Genomic DNA, 25,530 nt, shown 5'->3' with positions numbered 1-25,530 from the left:
GAGCACAATACACCCAACCACACGACATACATACAAAAATCATACATACAGAAACGTTCCGTACCTAACTGAAGGCCGCCGGTTGGTTTATCCTTAATTTTGCATTTGTGGAAGCATCTTTCATTGGCCGCGTGCGGGAATCATACCGGGGTCAACGGGCTGGCGAGAGCTTGTGATTACCGGGGTCAAGAACTGAGAGTAATTGGTGTTGGTCAATGGCTTCCAATTGCATTCATCCGCTTTGCGGTGGCATCTGTCAGCGCAGTCTCCACACCGATGAAAAGCTTGTCGCTTGCCTTAGATTTGATGTCCCCCCGCGCCTCACTACGTTGTTTCCTTTCCTAGCCGCTTGTTGCGTTCCGTGGTTGCAGCTTCGTCGGATGTAGCCCCCCCTGTGGGATACAGCCCCATCATACAGCCCCATGCCCGCGATACAAGCGGGATGTATGATTTGGATTGTTCTAGGAGGGTGGCCCTATATGAGCATTTTCCTGGCCCTATTTTATGTCTTATCTGTACTGCAGGCTTTGGGGCTGTTGCCTTACAATGTGGCCGGTTCGGTGTGGGGCCTTCGGGCGCAGCTGGGTAAGTTTCCCCTTGGTCCTTCGACCCGTGGGTCAGTGGTGGCCTGTAAGCTGTGATGTGTATGTATGTATGTGTGTGTATGTGTGTATTACAGCCGCCGCTGCTTGCACAAACAATTAGCGCTCCGCCTTAACGAACCAAGAGGTTCATCAAGTTGAGATGCAGCTACAGCCGCCGCTTTTAGTTTTTGCGGCTTTGTACGACAGCAGTTGTCTTATCCTGACCCTCAAATCTGATGATCTCCACACACGACACACATACACACATACACACAAACACACACTTTTGTTATGAGTTACTTCCACCGGCTGCGTCGGGGGCGCTCGCCCTCCTCCCGGAGTGTCGTACGGTGCTGCATCTCCCACTTCCCTCCCCTTGTTCCTTTGGACACGTAAACCATTTGCTACAACTTGGCACGTGTCGTACGCAGGTGAGATATTCCGATTGGAGCTGCTCGTCCACAACCACGGCAGTCACACACACCATGTCACCTTCTCCTTGGCGGCGTCACCGAACGCGGCCGCCTCCGCCACGGTGGTGGTGGCGGTGGCGGCGGCGCCGCCGCCGCCGCCGTCAGACTTCTTCGCCGCAGGTTCGTCATGCCAAAGTGGTTGGGGGTATTATCCGTACCAACCGCACCAACAGCTTCAACCGTATCCACAACAGCAGCACCAACCATTTCGATACCAAGCTCAAGGTCTTCAGGCGCCGTCTTCAGGGGGATATGCTGCAGGTGTCGTACAGCCGACGAAGGAAAGCTCGCTGGCGCACGTTCACGCGGCTTCCTTCCAAGGCATGCACGGTGTACGACAGAACCAGCAGAATCGCCAACCCTGTACGAGCGACGGTTACACTACCGGGCCCAACTTCGTTCTGGGAGCAACCGGCAACCCGATCGTGGCGTCCTACGGTAGAGGTACCGCCAACGCCAGCGCTGGCGAGTTGTACGGCGGCGGCGCTGCCGCCGACGCAGCTGCCGCCGTACACGTGCCGGAGCCGGGTATCGACCCGGGTGTCGTCCTGGTTGGTGCGGTACATAATGTCCTTGTGACCGTTGGGCCCCGTAGTACGGTACGGCACCCGCTGGCGTTGTCGTTCGTACATCCTGGGCTGTACCAGCTGTACGTGTATGACGTGTGTGCGATACCGCAGGGCGCTGATGTGCAGCTTGTTGCTTCGGGAGGCCGAGCTGGGGGCGCACAGACAGCGCCTCCGCCGCCTTTGCCGCCTCTGCCATCACCGCCGCAGCGCATATATGCGTCGATGGATCGCCTCAATGTGTTGTGCGTTTAATTGTCGTACAGACGTATAACCGTGTGCGCTGTTCCGGTTGCGTCATTTTTTACGGCGAGCTTTGCGGCGACGGCCTTGGTGAATGGCGGGAAGCGTATTGCTGGATAAATGATGCATATCTCTCATACATACTCTTCGTAAGTCTGGAGCCCACTGTAACAACCACAAGCACACACACACACACAGACACACATATGCACGCACTTGAAAAGTATGTCTTACATTGCAGCCGTGCTTGTTGCCGTTGCCGTCGGTACGTCTAGCCTATAGACGTTTTTTTAGCGTCGCAACACATCGGGTAGGGTATCGTTCGTTTGTTGAGAGAGAGAGAGAGAGAGAGAGAGAGAGAGAGAGAGAGAGAGAGAGGCGCAACACGTGTGCCGAGATATGATGTAGCAACGCAATTGTGGACGGCAATTTTCTGCAGCTGCTTGTCCTGCTTCTTATCTATCTCATTTATATCCAAAATTCCCATCGCGGCATTAAGTTACGCCGCAACGCGGAGGAGGAGGAGGAGGAGGAGAATAAAAAAAAATACGTAAGCAAATGAAAAATTCAACAGGAGAAGCGCCAACTTATAGTGCAAGCAAAACTCGGTGTAAGAGAAAGGTTCAAGGGGCCCAACGAACAAGAACATGGCGCGAGTGAGTACGTGATTTATATATGGCCCTAGGGAACGTCCCCCCTGCCCATCATTGTGATGTCAACTGAAAACTGACGTGACGGCGTGCAGCGAAAGTGCAGGTAGCGCGCTGTCGCCTTTCGCATCGCAGACACACGTGTTTAGTTTGTACGGCAGTTTATTCGGTTGGCGAACGTGTGCCCGTTGGTACGACGGACCCTTTGCTGAATGCGCGGGGCAGAAGTAGCCCCCGCGAATGTATATGCTGGTAACGCCCTCGCTGGCACTCGCTGTTCTTCTGTGCCGCCGAGACTCCTTTTCGTGGGAGATCGCTTCTCCGCACGTTAATGACGTGCTAATAATGACGTATCTGTAGTTCCCGCGCGGATGTTTTAACGGCAGCAGCAGCAGCTGTAGCACCTGCAGCTGCATCTAGCTGCAGTAAACGCAGCGATAGCATAAACGGCATGCACCGCCATGCGGAAGCAATGTGATAGCCCTCATAGCAAATCGTACGGCCTGTATCACTTTGCTGAATGATCCATTTACAAACTACCCGTTTCTGATGAACGCCGATCCATGCGGTGCATTAATCAAATAATGATTCAGCTGTGCCGGAGATGACATCAACAAACCCGCCGGTTTCTTGCCTAACCACGACCGCCCGCAATGGTGAACGCAATTTCGTAATGACTACAAAGCCCGCGATTGAGAATACGTTATTTGTCTCGCGCCGTGAAAAAGTATGCAACTTGCCAACATATGGCTGTTCACAATCTTCTTATGGAAGTCAGTCGGTCACGACTGATTTCTTATGTATTATGTCTTGATTATAAGTATTGGAGATGATATATTCATTTATTAACATATGAAAGTCTGGTCGCTTCGGTGCTCGCATATGAGCAATGGGCGGGCGGCAGTAGGCGGGCGTGGAGAGGTCACAAAAGTCGCCTTTAAGGCTGCAAAGAACTAACGTGTTATTTGAGCATGTATAAATAATGCATAATGTAGCGGCATTGTTGTTAATATGTTCGATTTGTGCGGCTCCGTATGTAGCGCCGCGACGGCTTATGCTGTACTTCGCTGCAAACGGTCTACAGGCCCAGCTAGTTGCGATCCCATCAGCTTGCTGAGCTAGCTGCCCATTTTGGCCCATCTTTCAGAAGGTCTGTTGAATGTTAAGATGCATCTGTTAAATTTTGGAGGGGTTACGCAGGAACGTTCTTGTCCGGGTTATGCGATGGCGGAGTTGCGCAAAACACGGGTGCGCCAGCTGTGACAACTATGGACCCAGATTGCAAGCATCTAGGCAACAGTTGAGTACCGCACATATGATTTTGTGATGGTGGGTTCATGTGTCCTACAAGCGATCCAGGTGTCATACGCGATCCTGCGATGCTCGAGCCAAGCCGCATCTAGTTTCGTTCCCTCAGGGGCTTGCTACTATCGAGCTGGGGTCTATGTTAGCGGTGCTGTCGTTTCTGGGTGGATTAAGTGGTTGGGATGGTGGGCGTAGGGAGCATGTCGGTTGGTGGGCGAGGTAGGTAGCAGGTAGGTAACTAACCCACAACGAGTTACCGCGCCGCGACATAGGCCTTTCAGCTCCTCGGGACGTAGCACTACCTCATTCTGTTCCGCGCCGCTGCGTTTGCTCGCCTAAAATGCTAGGAGATATTTTCAAATGAGAGGTAACTAGAGCTGTTCCACATTTATGGTCGAGGGTGCGCGGGTAGTAGCTGAGGAGTAGCTCAGTACCTGCCACAGCGATTCCGGCCGCCCTTGAAGAGCAAGTTATTAAAGATGCAAAATGAATTGTTGATCATCTCCCGTAATTTCAGCCATGGTAGACTAGGTGCAAATTAATGTGCACAGAAGAAACAGATACCGTGGAGTCGGCAGCTGTACGACGCGCTGCTGTAGAGCATTACACAGACAATCATTTTATCACATACCTTGCTATTAACACATAGAGCCTGTTGAGTAAGATCGAAGCGTGTTAAATTACTCGCAAGGCCTAATGTGTAAGCTTATGAGCGGCAACCAGAGGTGAACTTACTGCTTGGCTTCCCATTTGAGGCAGGAAATCAGTCATTAGGGTAGAGTCGTTGACAGCTTCGTGGCCATGGGGGCCTGCTCGGCGGGTCGCAGTTGCGACCTTCAATCGTGGTCCTCATCGGTCAGATTGGCAACAGCTCTATTCCTCACAGCTGTTTTGGTCGTCCATGCGCAAGATATACCAACTGTGGAGTTACGAAGCGGGATCCTTGAGCTCAAGTGAGTACCGTATTACAGTTCGGGAAACAAGGACAGTGCAAAGCAAACGTAAAGCCAGCTTGGCTGATATGTTACTCTTTTCCATAAAAGTCTTATGTGATGTCCCTCTGGGCTGTGGGGTTGTGCGAAGTGTTCATGGCAACGTACCATTGGACTTTGCAGAACAAGAAGAACAACTTAGTCCCTAGTTATTGCATTGAGTAAAACATTTATAATCGCTCACACGGGTTGGCTATGTCGTCAATTCTGATGATTATATCCGCCCACCTGGACATGAGCATCTCTTGCTGCTGTTACTGTGGCACATATAGGGTAAGGTTTTGCTTTGTGGTGTCCATGCTGGCTTTATGCACCCATTTGTTCGACCGTCAAGGTGTGCAAAGTTGCACTCCGCGGCACAAGCCAGCTCAAAGTTTACAGCTTGTTACCGGGAGCACTGCTGCCTTGGGGAAATCCTTTGATATCAATTTCCTGTCGTCTTACTTTAGTTCCCAGTGCCCGCGTGCTCGTAAGGGGCTGCAGCAAGCAAAAGGCATCAAGTAGCGGGACAACGCATGGCAACGCCGCACATGCGTGTGTGCGACTCATGATCCGCCTCATGCCTTTCTGCTCCTCGCGCCTTCAATTCCGTTGACATGGGCGTGGCATAGCCCTTGTTCTGCCCAGTTCCCTTATCGTTGTGTTGTTCCCGCGGCCGTAGCAGCTCTAGAATTCTAGATGTAGTGATTCCGTATTCACACACGCGCGTCAAAAATTACAACTAAGTTTGGTGTTTGGCTTGTCTTAAGCATTGGGCCCAAAGGTGCCCGAGGATGAGCTAAGCTGCAGCGTCGACGGCAGGCAGTCTCACGCAACACCCTTTCCTAGCGCCTGCATACTAGTTGGAAACTGCGTGTCCGCGGGATGGAATCTGGCATAAGCGTACCTGCGTCACCGGCCGGCACGTTGGCACTCGTTCCAAGAAATTATGAGTGGGGTTACAGCGTATAATAGGATGGGATCGCCGGTAATGCCCACATCCTTCAGCTTTGTAGGCCAGGGGATGCCCAAATAGGTACAGAGGAAGATGTTCCACGAAGACGTTAATCAGACCGAGGCAAACAGACAGGCTGAAAGACATGCACATGCATGCGGATAGACAGACAGACATATACCCAGACAAACATGGGGACACAATCATGGGGAATCATGTACAGATATTGAGGAAGACACTCAAAGAGATAGATAGACAAACGGACAGACAGATTGGCAGACAGATAGGCAGACAGATATCGAAGCAGACTGGACTAGATAAAAGACGGACAGACAGACAGGCAGACAGACGGACGGGACAGACAGCCAGAGATGTTGTATGGTGTGGCCATGCATTCCTTTCGCCGGTACTATTACGCCGGTGACGCCGTTGTCTGTCGGGTCAATAGGAGCAACCGACTGCTGTATATTGGTACCGACTACCAGTATCTAACGTAATCTTGCTTGAAATCCAAAGCGGAGGTTATGGGGGCCCCCTTCTCGATGCCTATCGGAGCCCCTGCCCAGCCACCCCGTGTAACAGGAGATGGGCCCAATGCCCCAATATGTAGCGCTTTCCCCCTCTTCTTTTTCGGCTTCATTCCCAAACCTTGCCAGTGCAAACTCAACTCGCTATCCGCGCGCCCCCTGATCACGTAACATGTCGATCCGTACAGGCTGCCTTCGGAAATCGATCTCACAGGTGGCCTTCCACCAGGCGGCGACAAGGGCGTTCCCATCGGGTTCGACTTGAATGCACGGAACCAGTACTTGGTGCAGAGTCGTACTGGTGAGTGGGAAATTGAACCCCCCCTGAAGCCCCCCAGTAGGTGGGGATGCGTTCCCAGGTCCGTATGATGCATAGTGCGGACCCCTACTGGCAACTTCAGTCCGCTCTCGGCATGGGGACAAGGGTTCCGTCCCAGAGGCTGTAGCAGCCCTCGGGGTCTCTCTTTTTGCTGCATGTTATCCTACCATGTCACCTACCACTGTTCTGCTTCTTCACTGCATAATCTAATAGTATATTACAAGGAGCAGGAGTACATTGTCCCTGCAGGGGTAGGCTTGCTGCTTACCCTGCACTTACCCCCGCTTCCCCGCATTGTGCGTCGCGTAGTGTCCACCTTCCCTTAGTGTCCACCTATACTAGGCGTGGGGATGTGCCACGGCAGGTACAGCGCAGCCTGCTCCAGGTACAGCGCAGCTCAGCGGGGATGTCGGTAGTGGGTCTCGATCCTGGGATGTCGTAGTGCCTTGCCGTGTATACTGCCTAATTGCCTCGTTCGCTCGCCGTTCGCTCCGTTCACCATTCAACGTGTTTGTAGAGCGCAAGGAGATTTTGCTTGCGCATGCCGTCCTTTTTGTTTTACAGATGACACCCTGTGGCCGCTGCGTAATGAGCTGGTAAAGCAGAGCGTGAGCGTGCTGGAAGTGGTTGCCACTAACACGCTTCTTGTGTTCGGCCTTCCTGGAGCTATCGTTAAAGCAGCCTCGTCGTACAACGCGCTTGTGGTGAGTACGGAAATACACCACGATTGTATGTGTTTCTACTTTTTTTGCGCCGTCATCTCGTTCCTATTCGCTCATCTTTCTCCCTTCCCTTCTCCTCTTTCCCTATTATGAGGTTTGCACTACACTCCACTCCAACCCCACCCCACCCCACTCCACTCCACTCCACTCCACTCCACTCCACTCCACCCCCACTCCACTCCATTCCGAGTCATAGTTGCTTTGTTTGAGGGATCCTAAGGGGTGTGACTAAGGAACATCTGGCTTTCTCACACTTGCGGTACTGATGTACGGCTTGCAATTGCCGTGCACGACTTTACCCCCATATGCCGTACACCGTATGAATTGCTGCCGTACATAACTTTCCCACTTCAGGGTGAGTACCGGGGCGATTACAAGATCTCCCCGGAGACACTGGTTGTTATCAGCTCAGCGGCGCCAGCCGCCCCAGCGGCCGGGGGCGGGCGGCGAAGGCTCCAAGAAGGGGATGAAAACCTCCTCAGCGACCTCCTGCGCGGCAACGGCGTCCCGGGGACGCCGAGTGCACTCAGTGGCCTGATGACGTGGGATATGTACGACATTGGACGAAATGGTCCCGGAGCAAAGACCGGTGATAACAGCCGCACGGCCCCGCCGCCGCCACGGCCTCAGCTGAAGGCAAACGCCACTCTGTACGGATTGGTCGCGCGCCTGGTTTCGGGGCTTGTACGGGACCCCTTGACAGTCCAAGTGTCGAATTGGCGCTATCGAATGTTGGACCTTTTCGGACTGTCCGCGAACGACCCATGCGCACCACGTCTTGTAGACTCGGGCCAGGCCAACTCCCTTTCCACGAGTATCCTCGTCTTCGTCTGCTTCCAGGTGGGGCGCTGGGGTTGGGGTGTGGGTTGAAAGATGGGCGGTGCGGGTTGTATATCACCTATTATATTATATCATTATATAATATTACGTGATTTACGTTAATTACATTATTAATATTTTTTGTATTTTTATATTTTTATATTATTTGTATTATAGTATAGTATAGTATAGTATACCACCTATTGAGCCGAATATCGCTCATGGGAATTTCAGTAACGTAGATGTAACGGACGTACGGCGTACGGCATGCCATTTGCCCACGCGGTGCGGCATTAATAATGTCAGCGCAGGGAATCGCGAGATATCTCGGGCACATGTGTATGCTTGAATACTTGATGAAAAGAGACACAACGCGTGCCAGAACGGATGGCATCAACTATTGTGGGTTGTGTTTGTCCATGTGTGTGTGCTACCGTGCATACTCTTACAGACTGATGAGCCCTATGGATGTGCTTTGTGTTTATTTTCCAGGATTTCAACCGGACCATTGACTGGCTGAAGCGGGAACCCCTGGTGACTTGGGTTGAGCCTCTGCTCCGAGCTGAATCGACAAACGCAATCGCAGGATGGATCTTACAAACAGGTATGTACGGTAATTTACTTACATAGCACCCACCATCGCGCAAATATTATTTAATACCATTCTTACATAAAAAACCCAATTGCAAAATAAACCTGCACTCGAGCAAAGGACCGGTCAGCCATCATCACACATCTCCCTTCCCTACAAGCATTTGCTTCAAATTCAAAACATACTCCCAAGCAACGGAACACGGCGAAGCCAAGCAGGTGACGTTGATACATACATACATACAGAAAAGCATGTGCAGAAGAGAAAACACATGCCGAAGCTATGGATGCCTTTGATAATGACATAATGTCCCCCTCCACACACACACACATACGCGCATACATACGCGCATACACGCACGCAGTTGTGACGAGCCTTGCCTTGAACTTTTATCTTATCTTATTAGCGCGGCACCATACCCACAACGCGTTGAGTTCAAAAAAAGGGAAGAGGCAGCACAACAGCAGCCACCTCGGCGAGATCTCTCACACAGATCTGCGTAATCCGTGGCCTGAAAGTCCGAGCCGTCTGGAGGGGCTTATGTAACCCTCTGTAAGGCAAAGACAAAATCAAAAATGATTTAATGGTTATAATATTATAATAAAATAATATTTTGTGGCGATTCTGGATAGACATTGGCCTGCACGACCTGCACCGTGGTTCTCATAGATAATGCTAGATAAGAAGCTTCTTACATCTTGTGCGCAAAACACACTCCCGTAGGCAACCTAACGGCAACGCAGTACACGAACCCGACGGCGGCCCTACGACCTTACTGGAACGCCACCCTCCGCGGCGAGGGAGTTATTGTTGGGGTAAGTGAGTCCACCCGCTTTGCGGTTCTTGAAAAGGCGGAAATTGTGAGGGAAGGGAATCAGCGGGTTCTGATCTTGACTTTGCAGTTTTAGACAGCTCCTTTCCTCCACTGCCAAACTACTGCCAAACTACTGCCAAACCGTAGCGAAGCGGAACCAAAATTGTTGCTACTGCCTTCGATGCTGCTGCTGCTGTTGTTGCTGTTGTTGTTGTTGGTGGTGGTGCTATTGTTGTTGTTGTTGTCCTTGCTGGCATTATTATTGCATTAATGCTGTTGGTGCCAGTAACGATGGCGATGGCGATGATGGCGATGATGGCGATGGTTTCTGTGTGCCGATCTTGAGCGCAGCGCCCCATGTACGGATTCGGTACTGCATGTGTAGGTGGGTGATACTGGTGTGGACATGTCCCACTGCTCCTTTATCGACAACAAGTACCGCCCAGGCAGCCTTCGTTCCATGTTCGTGGGCAACCCACTTCGCCTGTACCTGCCGAACCACCGAAAGGTCGTGCAGTACGTCCTCCCGGAGGGCTCATGTGAGTCTTCGTTCTTCCTGCTTGGCCTAATGAGCGTGTTGTATCCTGTTAGGTATTCTGTTAGGTATTCTGTTAGGTATTCTGTTAGGTATTCTGTTAGCTATTCTGTTAGCTATTCTGTTAGCTATTCTATTAGGTATACTGTTAATTATTCTGCTAAATGCGACTGGGACGGCTGCAACGGCGACAGCTGTGATGCTCGTGCAAACCCCTCCACCCTTGTTGAATGAGCAGATGACATCCGACAACCTATTTTATTCGTTAGCACTCGCTCATCCAGTCCCCACTCTTCCGCAAGCATTTCCGCAAGGCCCCCGCAAGCATTTCCCCCTCAAGCGTTTCATCTCATTCCATCATAACGCAACTCCGGATCCCGATATTCCCGATACTCACTCCTCGCAATACCGCTATTTCTCTTGCTTTTCACACAGACGCAACGTTGTGCCTCACACATAGACATATGCCCCTGTTGACTCCGCAGCGGCGAGCTGCATATATCCTATGTGCACGCGAAAAAACATTTCGTAACACGTGGACAATCCTTTGTGTAAAAGAATGATTGCATGTTTTGGTTTGTGTCGCAGCCGTTGCCTGGTTTGGCGACGAAAACGATGGGCACGGCACGCACGTCAGTGGCAGTGTGGCGGGCTCTGTCCTCGACAGCAACGGCCAGCTCGTGAACGACGCTTCGACCGGCTCCGCGCCCTTCGCCCGCATCAGCATGTTTGATATTGCGTACGCTAATATGAGCGGGCTGTACATTCCAATTCCCCTGGACGACAAAGTACTTCCGGTGAGAGGAGATATTCTGAGATACCGTACTGTACGGATCCCGGATTATAACTGGATACGTATATATCCCTTCCGTTCGCGCGGGAACCTCGTGTATTGCATGTATGCGCGCGTGGATGGCTTGGTGAATGTACGGATGGGTGTGCGGACATGGAGTCAGTGAAATGGGCTGCCGTACGTGCACCTCCCGCTGAAAGAGCCAACTATCCAACTATTACAGGTTACAAAGGCCACTACAAAGACGTTCTTTGACATTTTGCGATGGCGGAATGCCCCGGGCACAGCTATAACAATATGCCCCGTGCACGGTTGATATCACGTTGCAGGACTGCAGAATGCTTTATCCCCAACCCCACACCCACTCCCACTCCCACACCCACTCCCACACCCACTCCCACACCCACTCCCACACCCACTCCCAATTTAGTACCACTATGCTGTGGGAGCTCGCCTCAGTTCCGAGAGCTGGAGCCAGCCGTTTGGCCTAGCGACAGCTTACATGGAGTATGCTCGTCAGTTTGACGCCTTCGCCTGGAGAAACCCGGATTTCCTGTCAGTTGTCGCCGCCGGCAACTTCGGTGCGTTGCCTTGCTCTGCGTATGGGATTTGAGGGGCTGAAGGGCCTTAATATGGAGATAACTGACACCACACCGTATGTGCGCTTTCTTGGCTCTTCCTTATAGTCTTGACAGATCCGGGAAATCTTCTTATGATGCGTGATGACATGGTTTGATGCGAGGTACAGGGGCGGCTGTTTTCGTGCCCCTCTTGGCCCTGCCATTGTCGAGCTTATGCCCGCTGTCGGACATGACGGCTCATGCCGTGCTCCTCCTGCCCCGACTGCGATGACTCGCTGGCGAGCGACGGGATGACGGCCTGACTATTGTGTCTTACAAGGAACGGTGCTAAGAACCCACGATGCGGATTATTATTGCAAAATGAAATATTCCCCTACAGGCTTTAATGGACTGATGAGCACTGTCACGTCGCCTGGGACGGCCAAGGTACGTTTGGGAAATGCGAAGGCGCGATCACGGCCACACACACATGTGTGCACACACACACACAACACACACACACACTTTCTCTCTTTTTTCTCTCTCTCTCTCGGACCCACACGCACACGCGCACCACACCACCGCACCATACATACATACATACATACATACATACATACATACATACATACATACATACATACATACATACATACATACATACATACATACATACATACATACATACATACATACATACATACATACATACATACATACATACATACATACATACACGCGCACATGCCATTATGACATGTCATCCGCATTCCACGCATTCCGCTGATAGATGGTTGTCCCTTATGTGTTTCCGCAGAACGTCCTTACAATCGGCGCCTCCCTGCCCACCATCAAGGGCTCCACTGACCCCACGGTCAACCGGGCTTTCCTCTTCCGCTACAACAACACTGCCACCTCCCGACAAGGCTTCGCGGTGAGCTCTGGTGGATGTGTTGAATGGGGGCCATGCAGCAGCAACATCACCTTTGAGAATTCACTGAACAGCTTTATTTTTACTTGGTACCCTGCACCCATGCACCCGTGCACGCATGCATGAGGTGCACGTATCAATGATTAGCAGCGAGCCCACGGATGCTACGTGACGGGAGCCATCATCAGATGCACAGACATATATCATACATGTTGGTTTCCTTTGCTCGCCTCCTCCTAGCGCTTTCTGTTAAATCTTTATGCTTGTATCGTCGTTTATCTCTTTTGTCTTTTTTCTCTCTTTCTCTCTCCCTCCCCTTTTCTCTGTCTGTCTCACGGGCGCACGGTTATTAGTTGTGTGCTGCAGCATCGTGTCATCATTCGTTTGACGCGCGATGGCCGGTGAATACGACAGATAGACCAAAGCGGTGTGCCCCTTCCTGGCCGTGTGAACCCGGTACCTCCAGGAATAAATAAGTTTCCGTAAATATACGCGTTCGTTCTGCTATTGTTGTTCGTGGATGGGGGCCTCCGGGGACTTGCTAGGATTGCTTTACACCGCGCTCCCCCTCGTGCGGGAGGAGGACGAAGTTGCGATATGTAGATGTTCACAACCCTCTTCGTGTTCTCTGAATCCTTGTCATATGCAGCTGTGGCCACGACGAGGATCAAGCATGGCCAACTGGACGGCCGTGGCGAACAACAGGGTAGGGTTGGGTTGGGCTGGGCTGGGCTGGATGGGAACATTCTTGGATACGATCGGAACTCAGTTCTGTCCAAGCCGCCATAGTAAATTTTCATTTCAACATCGCTGTATTCAGCCAATGAAAAAGCCATGCTAGTGGCCAGACATGTCCTTCCTGAAAACACGCTCGCCCACCAGTTTGCGTTGTCCGGTTTGATTGAGCTCACGGAATGGCTTTTCACACAGCAAAGCGTCTCGTCACCAACGTAAATCTTGCCGTTCCGTGCTTCCTCCGCTCTGCAGGAAGTGCCTGTGCGCATGGCCAACCCCGAGCACGCCTGCACGAGCCTTACCATCAACGCGACTGGCAGCATCGTCCTCATCGATCTTGGTGCTCCCGGTGCGACCTGCACCCTCGCTCAGCGAGCCACCAACGCCGTGGCGCGGGGGGCCGTTGGCGTCATTTTCATGCTGGAATCAGACAACACCTTTGTCGAGGAGTTTGCCATAGTCAACCCGCCGAACATTCCTCTGCCTTTCGTCTACGGCTTCACAAATCGGGTGCGTCTGCGGTTATATTAACGTAGCCCGATACACAGCAAGCCCTAGCCTCAAAATCGTGATTGCTGTGGGGTGACATGTTGGGTGCACGTGCACGGTAATCAGCCCTGGCTGCCCATATAGCCTCGCAGCCCCGTGTCGATGTGGCATATTGACCGTGCCGCGAACCATGCATGCGATGATACATATATGTACCTACTCCCCGCAGTGGGCTGGCTGGTAATTAGCTGTCTGTCTGTCTGTCTGCCTGCCTGCCTGCCTGCCTGCCTCTAAGCTGCTGCTGGCCCTGCCGGCTGGCTGGTTAAATGCTGCTAACGCAGTAATGTATCGCCCGCCGTACATGGGCCCCGTTAACAGCAACTGACAACCTGGCCCGCACGGCAACCGACTGCGAAGAAAAACGTGCCGCTCCGCAACATACCTTCCTCGCCCCGCATACCTTCTTCGGTGCACATACCGACCGGTCCTACGTTGTGGTTCATTGTTTGCAGGCAACCGGTATCGCAGTCCGGACCTACGCACGGGGCAACGTTACGCTGACAAACCCGACCATGATCTGCCTCACCTATGTAAGCGATGGATGCTGGATGATGCATAGCAGAGCTGCGGCGTGGAGGATAGCGAATATGGATAGCAAATGCCGGCATGCATGATAACTTTTGTTGCACATACAGCAGTACGGCGTGTGCATGTGCATGTGTGTGTGTATGCGTGCATGTGTGTGTATGCGTGTGTGTATGCGTGTGTGTGCAACTTCTTATAGGCCTGTTCTTGCTTGTACAACCCTTCCTTAGCACCAACAACCATGTTTCTGCGCCGTTGTGCATGTGTGAAACAGCACAGCAACGTCGCGTTCTTCTAACGTAGAAACACTAGTGAGCGACTCTGCCTCTGTATGTATGTACCTGCCTCACTTTTGTAACTCGCTTTACCCTACCGCAGCCTAACATCAACTTGGGCATCGACGGCATCGCCTCGTTCTCAAGCGCCGGCCCCACCCGGGACGGCCGATTCAAGCCGGATTTGGTTGCCCCCGGAGGAGCTCCGGGCATTTTGTCTGCGGATTCTAGTAACTTCCCAATTGACGGCCTCAACGCAGACGTCACGGGTACGTGCAGAGAGCTCCTAAATGCAAATCGTGTGTCGGTGGATTTCCACCGAGCTATATGTTGCCAGGGTATTGCCAGCTTGATCCTCCCAAATTTTCTCTTCATAAGTACGATTTTTTTTGAAACTGCTTTCCCCATCGCTGATGCCGCCCCGCAGACGGCACCTGCAGCAAGAGCACGATCCGATACCAGGTGAGACATGTGCAGAAAACACTTATATTATGCGACTGTTGTGTTTCGCGTGTATGACTATACCCCGGTGTTTGTCGGTCATCCGCCTTAAAGCGTCGTCGTTCCCCCATGATGTTTCTACTGTTGCTGTGCCGTGAATCCTCGCCTGCAGGGAACCTCCATGGCAACCCCCCTCACTGCGGGTCACCTGGCCCTCATGCGCCAGTACTTCAGGTGAGTTCCGTTTTTATTATTATTACCAAGAACTGTTTGGCACACACTGCCTGGGTACAAATTGGTTGGTTGCTCGTTGGTGTATATTGGTTGTTCAGTCTCAGCAGCTGCCGAATTTAATCCATGATCAACGGCTGGCAAACCTTGCCCGGCAACCATTTTTCCATTGCATATTTACGGCGGGTCATTGAATATGTTACTTACTTGTTTACCTTGAAGCACCAGCCGCGTTCGCTTTATTTGTTTTTTGAAATTTGTTGAGCATTTGAGACACTACACCTAAAGCTTAGCACGGGGAAATATCTAAATTGGCGCGCATGCTCTTCCGCCCTGCCGTACACGTTCCCACGTCTGTACGATTACAGGGACGGCTTCTATCCGAGTGGAGTGAAGAATGACGTCCTTTCCGCGAGCTTCGAGCCCTCCGGCATGCTTATTAAGGTGCGTGTGGAGACGAACGTCCTGTAAAAGCCAGAAGGGAGACAGACACGCTTTCCCGCGTCAAGGCCTGCAGCGTGCGTCATGGACTCAACTAATCTCCACTCACCACTTCGTAATATTTTACACAGCGGGTGTAAGCATGCGAAAAACAGTGCACTTGCCAATGTATGTGTGGCTGCTGACGATTCGTAGCCTTGCAGCCTTATAGCCTGCTACGTTCCAACAGCTAGGCACCAAGCACGCAGCAGCTAGACTAGAAAATTATTTCTGCCTGCCCCTGGTAGTAACCTGTGGTAATTGCATGGCTTGTGGACTTGTCGTTTTAATTCTTGCTATGGACCTCTCGCGTTTTATTGCGCTCGAAATGTGCTAACCTCCTTTGTCTGTCTGTGTGTGCCAATCTGCATCCCGTTCCTCGCAGGCGTTGGCCATTGCTGGCGCGGATTCCTTGGCGGTGAGGGGCCCAACGGGTTTTGTGGCACCGCACTCCAGCCCATCCTTTCTCGTCACATGCGATTTTGTGACAATGTGTGCTTGCGTGTTAGCTCCTTTTGTCATAAACAATATAGCTTGGCATGTGGATATATCTGGGGTAATTGCCTTAAGCCGATTAACTTGGCATGTGGATATATCGGAGACATTTCTTTATTGTACGGAAGCGGATTGCGGTAGAAATGACATGACATGCGAGCTACCTGTCGACAACAAAATGCACCCGCCAGCGACAAACTGGTATAGCCTCAACTGGTATTGCTGCCTTCGCATTCGCTGCCTTGCGTTGCAGGGCGGCTACGCATTGTCTGGAGGGAGAGTGTTGGGTAACGCCCCTGATGGTTTCCAGGTAAGGACTCATCAGTCCGTACCCAAAGATCAGAATTATTCGTTTCCATGTCTCGGTCACTTACGTCCCCTCGCCAGCGCGTAGAGGCCGGACACCATTATCCAGCGTGGCTACTTGCTTGCATGCATGGGTGCAGCATTCCGTCGCACATGCCATCTTTTACATCATTTACCCCGGTCCCCATTCTCAAAACAGGGTTGGGGTCGGCTTGACCTTAGCGGATCTCTCCCGCTCCCGGGCCTTACGAATCCGAACGTCAAGGTGCAAGTTGCAGACTACGGCGTGATTACCAATGGCCAAATGGTTTTCCTTCGAGGCCTCAAAGCTACCGGCACTGGGTAGGTAATGCGTGCGTGGAAGAAGAAGCTTAGCACGATGATGTTTAGTAACGGCGGATGGCCTCCAACGGCTGTGTGCCCTCCAAGGGCAGGGCAGGGCCGGGTGGGGCCCAGACTGTTCTGTTGCGGTCGCGCGCGGCATTCGAGCTAATAAGCGACATGAGCCGGAGCTCAGTAATGTCATATATGTCCATTCATGGTTCGGAGCCATGGATCTCGTCGCAAGCATGCAAAGGAATCTGTGGCACTAGCTTGCCAACTCAATATTTTCGTAAAAAAATATTATTCTACTTCCTGCGTGTCCGCTTGCAGGCCGGTGTTTGCCACCTTGGTCTGGTATGACTACCCCGCTTCGGGTTCGGCTTCCAAAGACCTCTACAACGACTTGGATTTCGGATTCCAAATCAATCAGCGCAACACGTCCATCACAACCTACTCCGTGACTCGCAATGGTAAGTGAGAATCTTCTCCCATCTCAATTTGTGGAAACCGGAAGAGGCCTTAGCCATCGCGACCGGACAGTTCTTTCTGCGCTTTGGAGCTGTTACTAAAACAGCGCCTTATTAATCGCTTTTCATAATTTTTCTTATTCTCTTTTTCTCGTTTGCTGCGAATTCCGTAACGCAGATTCCGTGAACACTGTCGAACGCATCGAGCTGACCACGCTCAAGGCCAACGACCTCATCACTTTTGTGGTGCACGGACGCAACATCCGGCACAGCCTGCTGACGACGCCCGACGCCCAGCTGCCTCAGCGCTGGGCGGTGGCTGTGGTGGGCCACTTCAACGGGACGCTCCGGACCCAGTACAACCCATCCTACGTTGCACCCAACCGCTTGTCAACGGTGAGGCCGTCTGTCGGAGGACTAGGGCGCAACTTAACCATGCCTGATGCATGATAAGCATGAAAAATCCATCCCCTAAATAAGAAATAACGTTGAGCCACGCAATTATTGCAACTTTGGGGTTTTACTGCAACTTTGCAAAGTAAATTGCTGCAACGCATTACTGCTTTCCATTATTTCCTACACGCGTACGGCCTTGCCTATGTCATCAGCGGCCGCCTTCCATGTCGTACCTGCCATCACAGGATGGCCTACCAGCTCCAATGCTCGTCCAAAGCTCGGCAACGACGTCGTTTCCGTGTGCTGGATCGTTGCGGAACGGCACGCTCGTGCTTTCCACCGCGCTCTGCAATGACACCTCATCCTCAACTTTGGTGTTCACGGAGGAGCAAGGTCAGTTGGGGAGTTGCCAGATCAGGTGTCGCAGCTGTAGATAGTACGGCGCACGTATCGTCTATGATTACGCGCTAAAAAATGATTCACCATCATCTTATTACGAGGCCCCTTTTCATCAGTGGCCTGCTATTGCACCTGTTCCTGCTGCCGCCGCCAGCAAACGGTGTGCTACACGAGGGGCAAACGTTGCACCAAGACAGTAAACAGCTAATAACCGAGTTAACAGCTAATAACCGAGCTTCCTCAACCCGTAATTCTTGACCTGCCTATCTCGTAACCAATGACATAGAAACAATTCGTATACCGGGCATGAAACAGCGCTTAGTTGTGCGTTTGGTCGTGATTAAATTAAAAAAAAACACTTGGAAATGCCGCGTGCATAGCATCCGCTGCAACCTGTGGGGAAAGCAGGCGTCGCCGCGCGTGGATGCATAGTTATTACGGTTTTGGTTCTTCGCGTGAGCTCTCCCCTTTTTCCGCTGCTGCATGCATGGCTTGATACATGTAAGCCTTCCTGCACGCAACATGCAAACACTCCTTCCTCGCGGATGCGAGGAGGACCTGACATGCGTTCCTGTTATGCACACACATCTCTGTGTGCGTCAAGGTGGGGCATATCAGGGGGCCATATCTTTACCCGTGGCCGCTACCCGGTGAAACCCTGCCTTCACCGTGTGTGTGAATGTGTATGTTTGTGCGTTCGTGTCTTTGCTTTCACTCGCCCACAGATGTCCGGACCGGGTATTACTACTACGTTGTGCGAGATTCAGTTGGACTATGCATGGCAGCTCCATCCAGTTTATCCGGTACTAGGGTCATCTTCCAGAACTGCTCCGGATCCTCATCTCAAAAGTGGGCCTTGTTCCGCAACAGACTCACAAACGACGGGTAAGCGAACCTGCTGCGATGGGTATGATTATGTTAAGCGAATCGTCCCTAGCCAGGTGTGACGAACATAGCCCAGGAGTCTACCGGAGTCTACCGGCGGTTGACATATCTTCAAACATATTTGCAACTCTGATTAAAACGTAGGGAGAAGAGTTTCCCAGGGAGAAGAGTTTGGCGACTGGGCGTCTGGGCGATAACGAACGGCTACCGCCCTGTTGTCCTCCCATCCTCTGCTTGTGCATGTCGTTGTCCTTTTGCCCCCAATCAAACCAACCCTCCAGACACCCTTCACCCCACACGGCCACACGCTACCGTGCACTGCTGCCCCACTCCCCAGGCTCTTCATGGTCACGCCGCAGAACGCCCTTGGGGTGCTCCCTGAAGAACGGCGTTGCCTTAGGACTGGCCTGTCCGGCACCGCCACCATCCTCTTGCTGCAAGCTTGCTCCGATGAGGATGTTGCACAGGGCTTCCGTATCGCACGCAACACGATTGTCCGGTCACCGCCGCCGATCAGCGCTCCTCCGCCCAGCCCGTCACCACCTGCGCCAGTTAACCAGGTTGTGGACAAGCCATGGTATCCGTATCCGCTCACCTTCCGTCTGGATTTCTATCCCATCGAAGGTGCGCAAGAGAAGCAGCAAGCGCTCTGCGTGCTGGGCTTTTTTGATGACCTATGTCGGATTTCTATGCATGGATGCATTTTCGGCAGAGTGGTAGCTCGCGCTGGAATGTTTGGGCGAGAATTTAGGTTATCTCGCTCTCCCCAATAATCCCTTCCGCGCCTTGCAGGCCATCCCAACGACTACGACTACGACTACTCGAATGACCCAGAACGTAGGGACTACTTTGGCGTCCCTAACCTCTCGGACATGGACCTCGTGGTGGCCTGGAACTCGGGCGGGCAGGATTATCAAGTGACACCCGACAATTTTGCCGTGGCGCCGACCGTGGACGGCGTCGGCGGTGCTGTGCACGGCGGCGATAACAAGATGTACACTAGCATGTACGAGGTCGTACATTTCCGTACTGGCCTGACACCGCCATTGACTACCTACCATATATGTGCCGCTTGGTCTGAGACTGAGACACCGTCGATGAAGGCGGTTGCTACTGTGTATCAAGGCTACCAAGTTGCCTCTTCAAGCAAGGTCTTTGATGTGACGGCGCAAGTGGATTACACGATGCCGTGCAACCCCTCCGCACCCGGCTACATCTTCAGCTTTACCCTGACGAACACGACGGCGCCGCCGGCGCCGCCTTCGCCACCGCCGCCGCTGCTGTCGTACCCCTACCCCCTAGCATTCCGCGCAGACTGGACTGTCGTTGGCGGCATGATCAGTAAGTTGATATGCCGCGTTCAACATTAGAAGCTTCCGAACCTTGAAGATGCGCTAATAATTATGTCAAGTAATATGCGTAAATAATGGGGTGACGGGTCATTTTGGTTCACAAAAGTACCCTACACGCTGGTCTGGCTAGGGAGAGGGAGCCAACAAAAAGAGAAGATAGATGCTTCAAGTTGGTGTGCCATGTGCCGCATGATGAGCACCGGGATGGGATTACCTAAAGCATCAAGTGACTCTGATTACAGCCCTTAAAGAGAACCACCGCCTTCTGTCTGCCTTTGCCGAATTTCCAGCCCGTGAGAACAACCGTCCTGTGGATATGGACCTCGTGGTGAGCTGGCGATACTTCGATGTGTACAAGGAGCTGGGCTATTATCTCCGCGTGAATATGGATGGCAGGTACAACGGCGATAACATGGAAGAGCGATCCAACTATGAGTTGATTTACTGGCCGGAGGATCGCATCCCGCCATCCGCCAAGTACGACGTCTGTGTACGATGGTACGGACCACGAAAGCCGCTGGCGCAGATCACACTCAGCGTCTTCTACCAGGGCCAGCTGGTCCGCATGAACACCACGATCGTCGACACGACGTTTCCGCGAAACACTGCCTGTAACGCCTCTGCGCGCGGTTACCTGGGCAGCTTTGATCTGTCGTGGGTTCCGCTAGCGCCGCCACGGCCGCCGCCGCTAGCGCCGCCGCTGATGCCAAACATACCGGCGGCTCCGCCTTTGCCGCCGTCACCGCCTCCCTCGCCGACGCCACCGAGCCCGCCGTCCCCTCCGGTGCCAGATGCCTGTAGTGCCCCGGCGTCGACGGCAAGCCTTTTTGGCTTAACATTCCGCACCAGATGGTTTCCCAGTAGCGGTACGTAGCACTGATGCACCGGGAGTCTTCTATGTTCCTGTGTCGTTAGCTTTTTTTGCATTCTATTCATGTGCAGCACGGGGGAGCGTTCTCTCGTGTGCTAACCGGGTTAGGCTCCACTGTAACGACGCTTATCCATCGCCGGCCAACGGCCAAGTGTGTGGATTATGCTTGCGGGTGATTATGAAATGTGATTATCATTATTTTTGTCGTTGACTACGAGAAGTAAGTTGAGTGCTAAGTGATGTGGTTTAAAATTAGAGTGAGAAGGACGTCGAGTGCAGATGTGGTTTTTTTTGGACCCGTGTTGGGGCTCGACTCGTGGATGGGCATCGATCCTCAGGTGCTCTGTATTTATTTGCCCACGTCCTCCGTCGTTATGTGCACGCTGTTTCAGGCGCCACCAACGTCATTTACGACTGGGATATGGTCGTTGCCTGGACCTTCGGGGGAAGCTCCTTTGAGCTGGCTCAGTACAACCGGTTTGTAGCTGGCGGAGTCCATGGTGGTGACAACATTAACATCGCCAACAGAACCAACGGAGAGGTGCGCACGTGAATGACTGCAACGGCAACCGTTGTCTATCTTTTGAGAAGACCCGCTGACTCTCCATAAGCGTAACCTACTACCGTATAGTCGTACAGCCCACTATTTGGCCTGGTCTCCCAAAGCATATACTTTTGTCACAATATTTCGTCACCGATGTTTCACAACATGTTGCAAGGAGCCTTTCCCCGCTCACTACATAATGAAATAAATTACGCCGTCATCAATCAATCGTTTTTCCTTTTTTTTCTCTGCTTTCTCACTGAATGCGTTCCATGTTGCCACATCTATTACAGGTCGCCTTCTGGCCGACAGGTGTGACTGGCCAACAGCCCCAGCCCGCTGACTACCACGTCTGCGTGCGGTGGTATCAGACGGCGATTCTCAACGTGACCCTCACCGTCTCTCTAGGTGCTAACGTGGTGAAGACCACATCCACCGTTTGGTCAAGCTCAGATATTATCAGCAAGATCTGTGCGCCGGGTGTGGCGGGCTATGTCGGTACGTACACATACACGGGCATCAACAGTTCGAGCCTAACTGGTGGCGTCAGCTCAATCTGGGCCAGTGGTCAGGCGGCTTCTATGTCAACCCTACAGAAAGGCTCTGTGGATGTGGCCTCAACGGAGAGAGTAGAGCCTGTAAAGGCCCTGCCCTCTATCACACAAGCCGGTGCTAGCATGTCGTCGGCGGGTTCCTTCGCTGAGGATGACGTGTCGGTGGCAGGCGGCGAAGCGGCGAGCAGTGCAGAGGGGCCGGCCAGCAGCTTGCCAGCAGAGCGTAGCGTCAATGGTGGGTCAGGCAGCGGCTCTGCCAAGAACTCCGTGGCCGTTGCCGCAGGGGCCGCTGTCGGCGGTCTTGTAGGCGTTGCCATAGTTGCGGCCGTAGCGATGCAGTTGAGGCGTTCTCGGCAGCGAATGACTCGTGTTGCGGCCCTGTAGATCTGTGCAGCGGGAAAGGCCGTGCACATGCTGCTGTAGCAGGAGCAGCAGCAGCAGTAGCAGCAGCCACCGCAGCCGCCGCAGCAGTAGCAGCTGCAACCTGCCGGGGCATGGGAGGTCGGCTGCTGCGAGTAAGACAGGAGAGGTGTAGCAGGCGCAGCGGGATGGAAGCAGCCATCTGTTGCCGCAGTAGCAGCAACAGCAAGCAATAGCTGCGGCTTTCATTGAGTGGCTCTCGGCAGATGCGGGGGGATGCGGGGAGTCACGGAGCGATAACGGAGTGGCGCGCGAAAGGAGATTGCTGCCTTGCTTATCACGATCTCCATAGACTCAAAATTATGACTCGCCGAATGATTGAACACGGTACACATGCGTATATTCAGCTCCTGTGATTCGTACTCGCAAGCGTGCGTGCATAGGTTGATGTTACGTGTGCGTGTAGGCTCGCATTGGTGATATTCTAGCAGAACAAAGTTGAACATTGATTCGTCGTAAAGCTTGTTTCTGCAGGTGCGTAGGGAAATATATTCATCCAAGCGGAAGAGCTTGGTTGCTTTTTTAGGCGTCGTATGCAGCAGGCGGTGTGACCGCCAGATGCGGCCATTTTAGTTCCGCTTGTTGCTTAAGGTTGTTAAAGTAGCTGGATGGCACGCTTTTGCTTCAGAAATATTGATGACTGTGATGACCGGGTCGATGATGTATGACCGGATGATGAGAATTTCACGTTCCAATGACGACTCGCGGGAGCTATCTAAGCCGTACATTGTACGGCACTGGCTTGCTTCGGGTCAGAACAGAGCGTTCATGCGTGCGCGCACGATGCGATTCACTCCAGGGAGATCCTCTTCCTCGGCGGTTGATCTTCTTCCCAACCATCCACTAGCAACTAACTAACAAACGTGGTCCTTGTAGTAGAGAGTCGTGGACACCTCATCCACGTGCGTCGCTGCATAGTGTTGCTGCATAAAAAGCTGACCTAGGGAATCTGCGGTGCTGTCTGCTATTGGTCGCACGAATGTGCATGCACCGCAGCAACAGGTAGCAGTCGTTTCGTTGCGGGCATGGCCATTGCTCAAATGTGTACGTTACGGTGGACGATTATATTGCCTGTGCTCAACCGCCTCATCTTCGGTTCCTCGGCGAACTCCCTTGTAATGCCCTTCGTGGAAGGGATGATTGAAGAATTTTCTTCAATCTTTTGTGTAGCGATATCGGCTATAGTAGTCGCGAACAGAACAGCAGGAAGAACCGCAGGAGGAGGCCCTAGGCGTCGTCCAGTACGTGCATGACGAGTAGAAATACACGTGCAATAATTAGATGTCGAGTACGTGCGTGACTAGATGCGCGTGTCCGTTGCGTATTGGTTCTGTTGCGTGTGTGGATTTGTTCGATGTGCCACATCATGGTATGGAAACGAATCGACAGCTGACATCTGGTGCGAACATATTGGGTGAGTTTTCTGCTGTAAAAGGACGGGCATGTTATTTGCATGTATGGTGTATCCGCGAAGCAGAAGACATGCATCACTCATCGGGACCTCGGTCGTCATGCATTTTCGGCAAGGCATAGATGTAACGCCGTAGAGTAGCTCTGCGGCGCCACGTATACGGTACTAGCAACTACCAGCAACTACTATCAACTACTATCAACTACCATCCACTGACCGGCCAAAATCGATTGATCACAGCAGGTTTCCTCGGAGGGTTTCAGTCCAGCTGCTTTTCGTTGTTGGGCAACTGCTGCTATTCGTTTTGTCATAGACAGTAGTCCTCTGCTTTCTTTGTCGCTGCATGAATATTTCGCTTTTTCGACACACCCGAGAAGATCTACAGAACAGCTACGCGCCAGCCCGTGACATCCATTCCATGCACCTCGCACATGCGAAGGTGTGCTTGTATATATGATGTGTGAAACAGGGAGGTGTATCTTCGCCCGTGGCAGCTACCCTGCGAAACCCTGCCTTCCCCGGTATTCGGGGCACCCTCATCCGGGGCACCCTAGTCACCTTCTCAGTGGATCGCTCAGGTTCTGCACCCATCACCAGCATCCAACGGAATCTGCCGGGTCGACAGCGGCCCAACTCCATTCCTGGTCGACTCGCAGGTTAACTTTATCCCAGGTCACCACCGTCCATCAACTAGGGGCGCATAGCCTTCCGCCATCGGAAGGTATTTTGACCCTTAAGGGTATCGATCCCGGGATCTCCCGGGGCCAATGGTCGCGCCTTACCAGTGGTGCCAAACCCTAGTATATATGTCGTATCCTGGGTATCACGGAATTTGACATCTGCCGATCAGTTCTTTTCTGAAGAAGACGTGATGCAACAAAGTACGTAGTCAGGTTTCTATTTGTTTCTCCCCGTCAGGTGCCTTGATCAGGTACGCTTGATCAAGCCCCGCGCCACCGGCCAAATCAACCTTGCGCGACGAGATTTCTGCAGGGGCAATCTACTACTGGCCAAGGAGTCCCTTGTTTCTTAGGATTTGAATCTGCGGCAGGGGCTTAGAACTCTTTTTGGCGGGCCTTTTGCAGTTCCTCAGCCCTGCTAAATCCCTTCCCCTAGCCTACACAGCGTTTGGGTGCGGCTTGTACTGGTTCTCATCATTCAAAAGTGATCCTTCTGATCTTTCAGGTCATTCGCGCATAGCATATACCTATCAGCAGCCGATACATACCGTCGGTAGGTACTTCAATGCAAGTACGTTTTCCTGTTCTGCTGCGGAAGCAAATTCATCCAAGATCATATCAGATATATTTCTGGCTTAATGAATATGTCTTCTTCCACTGGAATCTAAAGAATGAAAGGTGCACGCGAGCCGCAACCAGCCGAAAACCATCGGACGCCTCAGCAGGTGCCGCGAAAATCACAAACATCACCAACGATCCCAGACCCCATCGAGGAAGATAAATAGAGTGCCTAAAGAAAAGCGAAGCGCAGTTGAGGACGCGCAAGATAAT

At 52.4% G+C, this 25,530-nt stretch overlaps 2 protein-coding genes across 2 annotated transcripts in view; both read left to right on the top strand.

The window, feature by feature from the left end:
* Positions 1-1,878, top strand: part of VOLCADRAFT_95102 (uncharacterized protein) — a gene marked incomplete at both ends in the record, with an annotated part of 19,719 nt that extends 17,841 nt beyond the window's left edge. The window contains 4 exons of the mRNA XM_002954264.1: positions 419-585; positions 1,016-1,177; positions 1,379-1,656; positions 1,834-1,878. Coding sequence (XP_002954310.1) covers positions 419-585; positions 1,016-1,177; positions 1,379-1,656; positions 1,834-1,878 — 652 coding nt within the window. The remainder of the gene's footprint in view (positions 1-418; positions 586-1,015; positions 1,178-1,378; positions 1,657-1,833) is intronic.
* Positions 1,879-3,842: 1,964 nt separating this feature from the next.
* On the top strand, positions 3,843-24,079 carry VOLCADRAFT_106328 (uncharacterized protein; the record flags this gene model as incomplete). Its single annotated transcript, XM_002954263.1, has 31 exons — positions 3,843-4,006; positions 4,649-4,774; positions 6,463-6,575; positions 7,158-7,297; positions 7,670-8,155; positions 8,627-8,738; positions 9,450-9,541; positions 9,926-10,079; positions 10,664-10,872; positions 11,299-11,449; positions 11,829-11,875; positions 12,219-12,362; positions 13,009-13,065; positions 13,347-13,604; positions 14,096-14,173; positions 14,547-14,712; positions 14,871-14,905; positions 15,057-15,118; positions 15,484-15,559; positions 15,981-16,013; positions 16,344-16,400; positions 16,596-16,738; positions 17,051-17,190; positions 17,366-17,583; positions 17,829-17,976; positions 18,708-18,867; positions 19,205-19,491; positions 19,660-20,208; positions 20,510-21,085; positions 21,483-21,631; positions 21,928-24,079. 31 exons carry the CDS (start codon positions 3,843-3,845, stop codon positions 22,570-22,572), a joined length of 5,775 nt encoding a protein of 1,924 aa, XP_002954309.1. The 3' UTR covers positions 22,573-24,079.
* Between the last annotated feature and the right edge of the window lie 1,451 nt (positions 24,080-25,530).

Source organism: Volvox carteri, assembly GCF_000143455.1.
Source record: "Volvox carteri f. nagariensis unplaced genomic scaffold VOLCAscaffold_41, whole genome shotgun sequence".
NCBI classification, from domain to species: domain Eukaryota; kingdom Viridiplantae; phylum Chlorophyta; class Chlorophyceae; order Chlamydomonadales; family Volvocaceae; genus Volvox; species Volvox carteri.
Note: the sequence above shows the minus strand (reverse complement) of the source record. Positions and strands in the feature narration are given on the sequence as shown.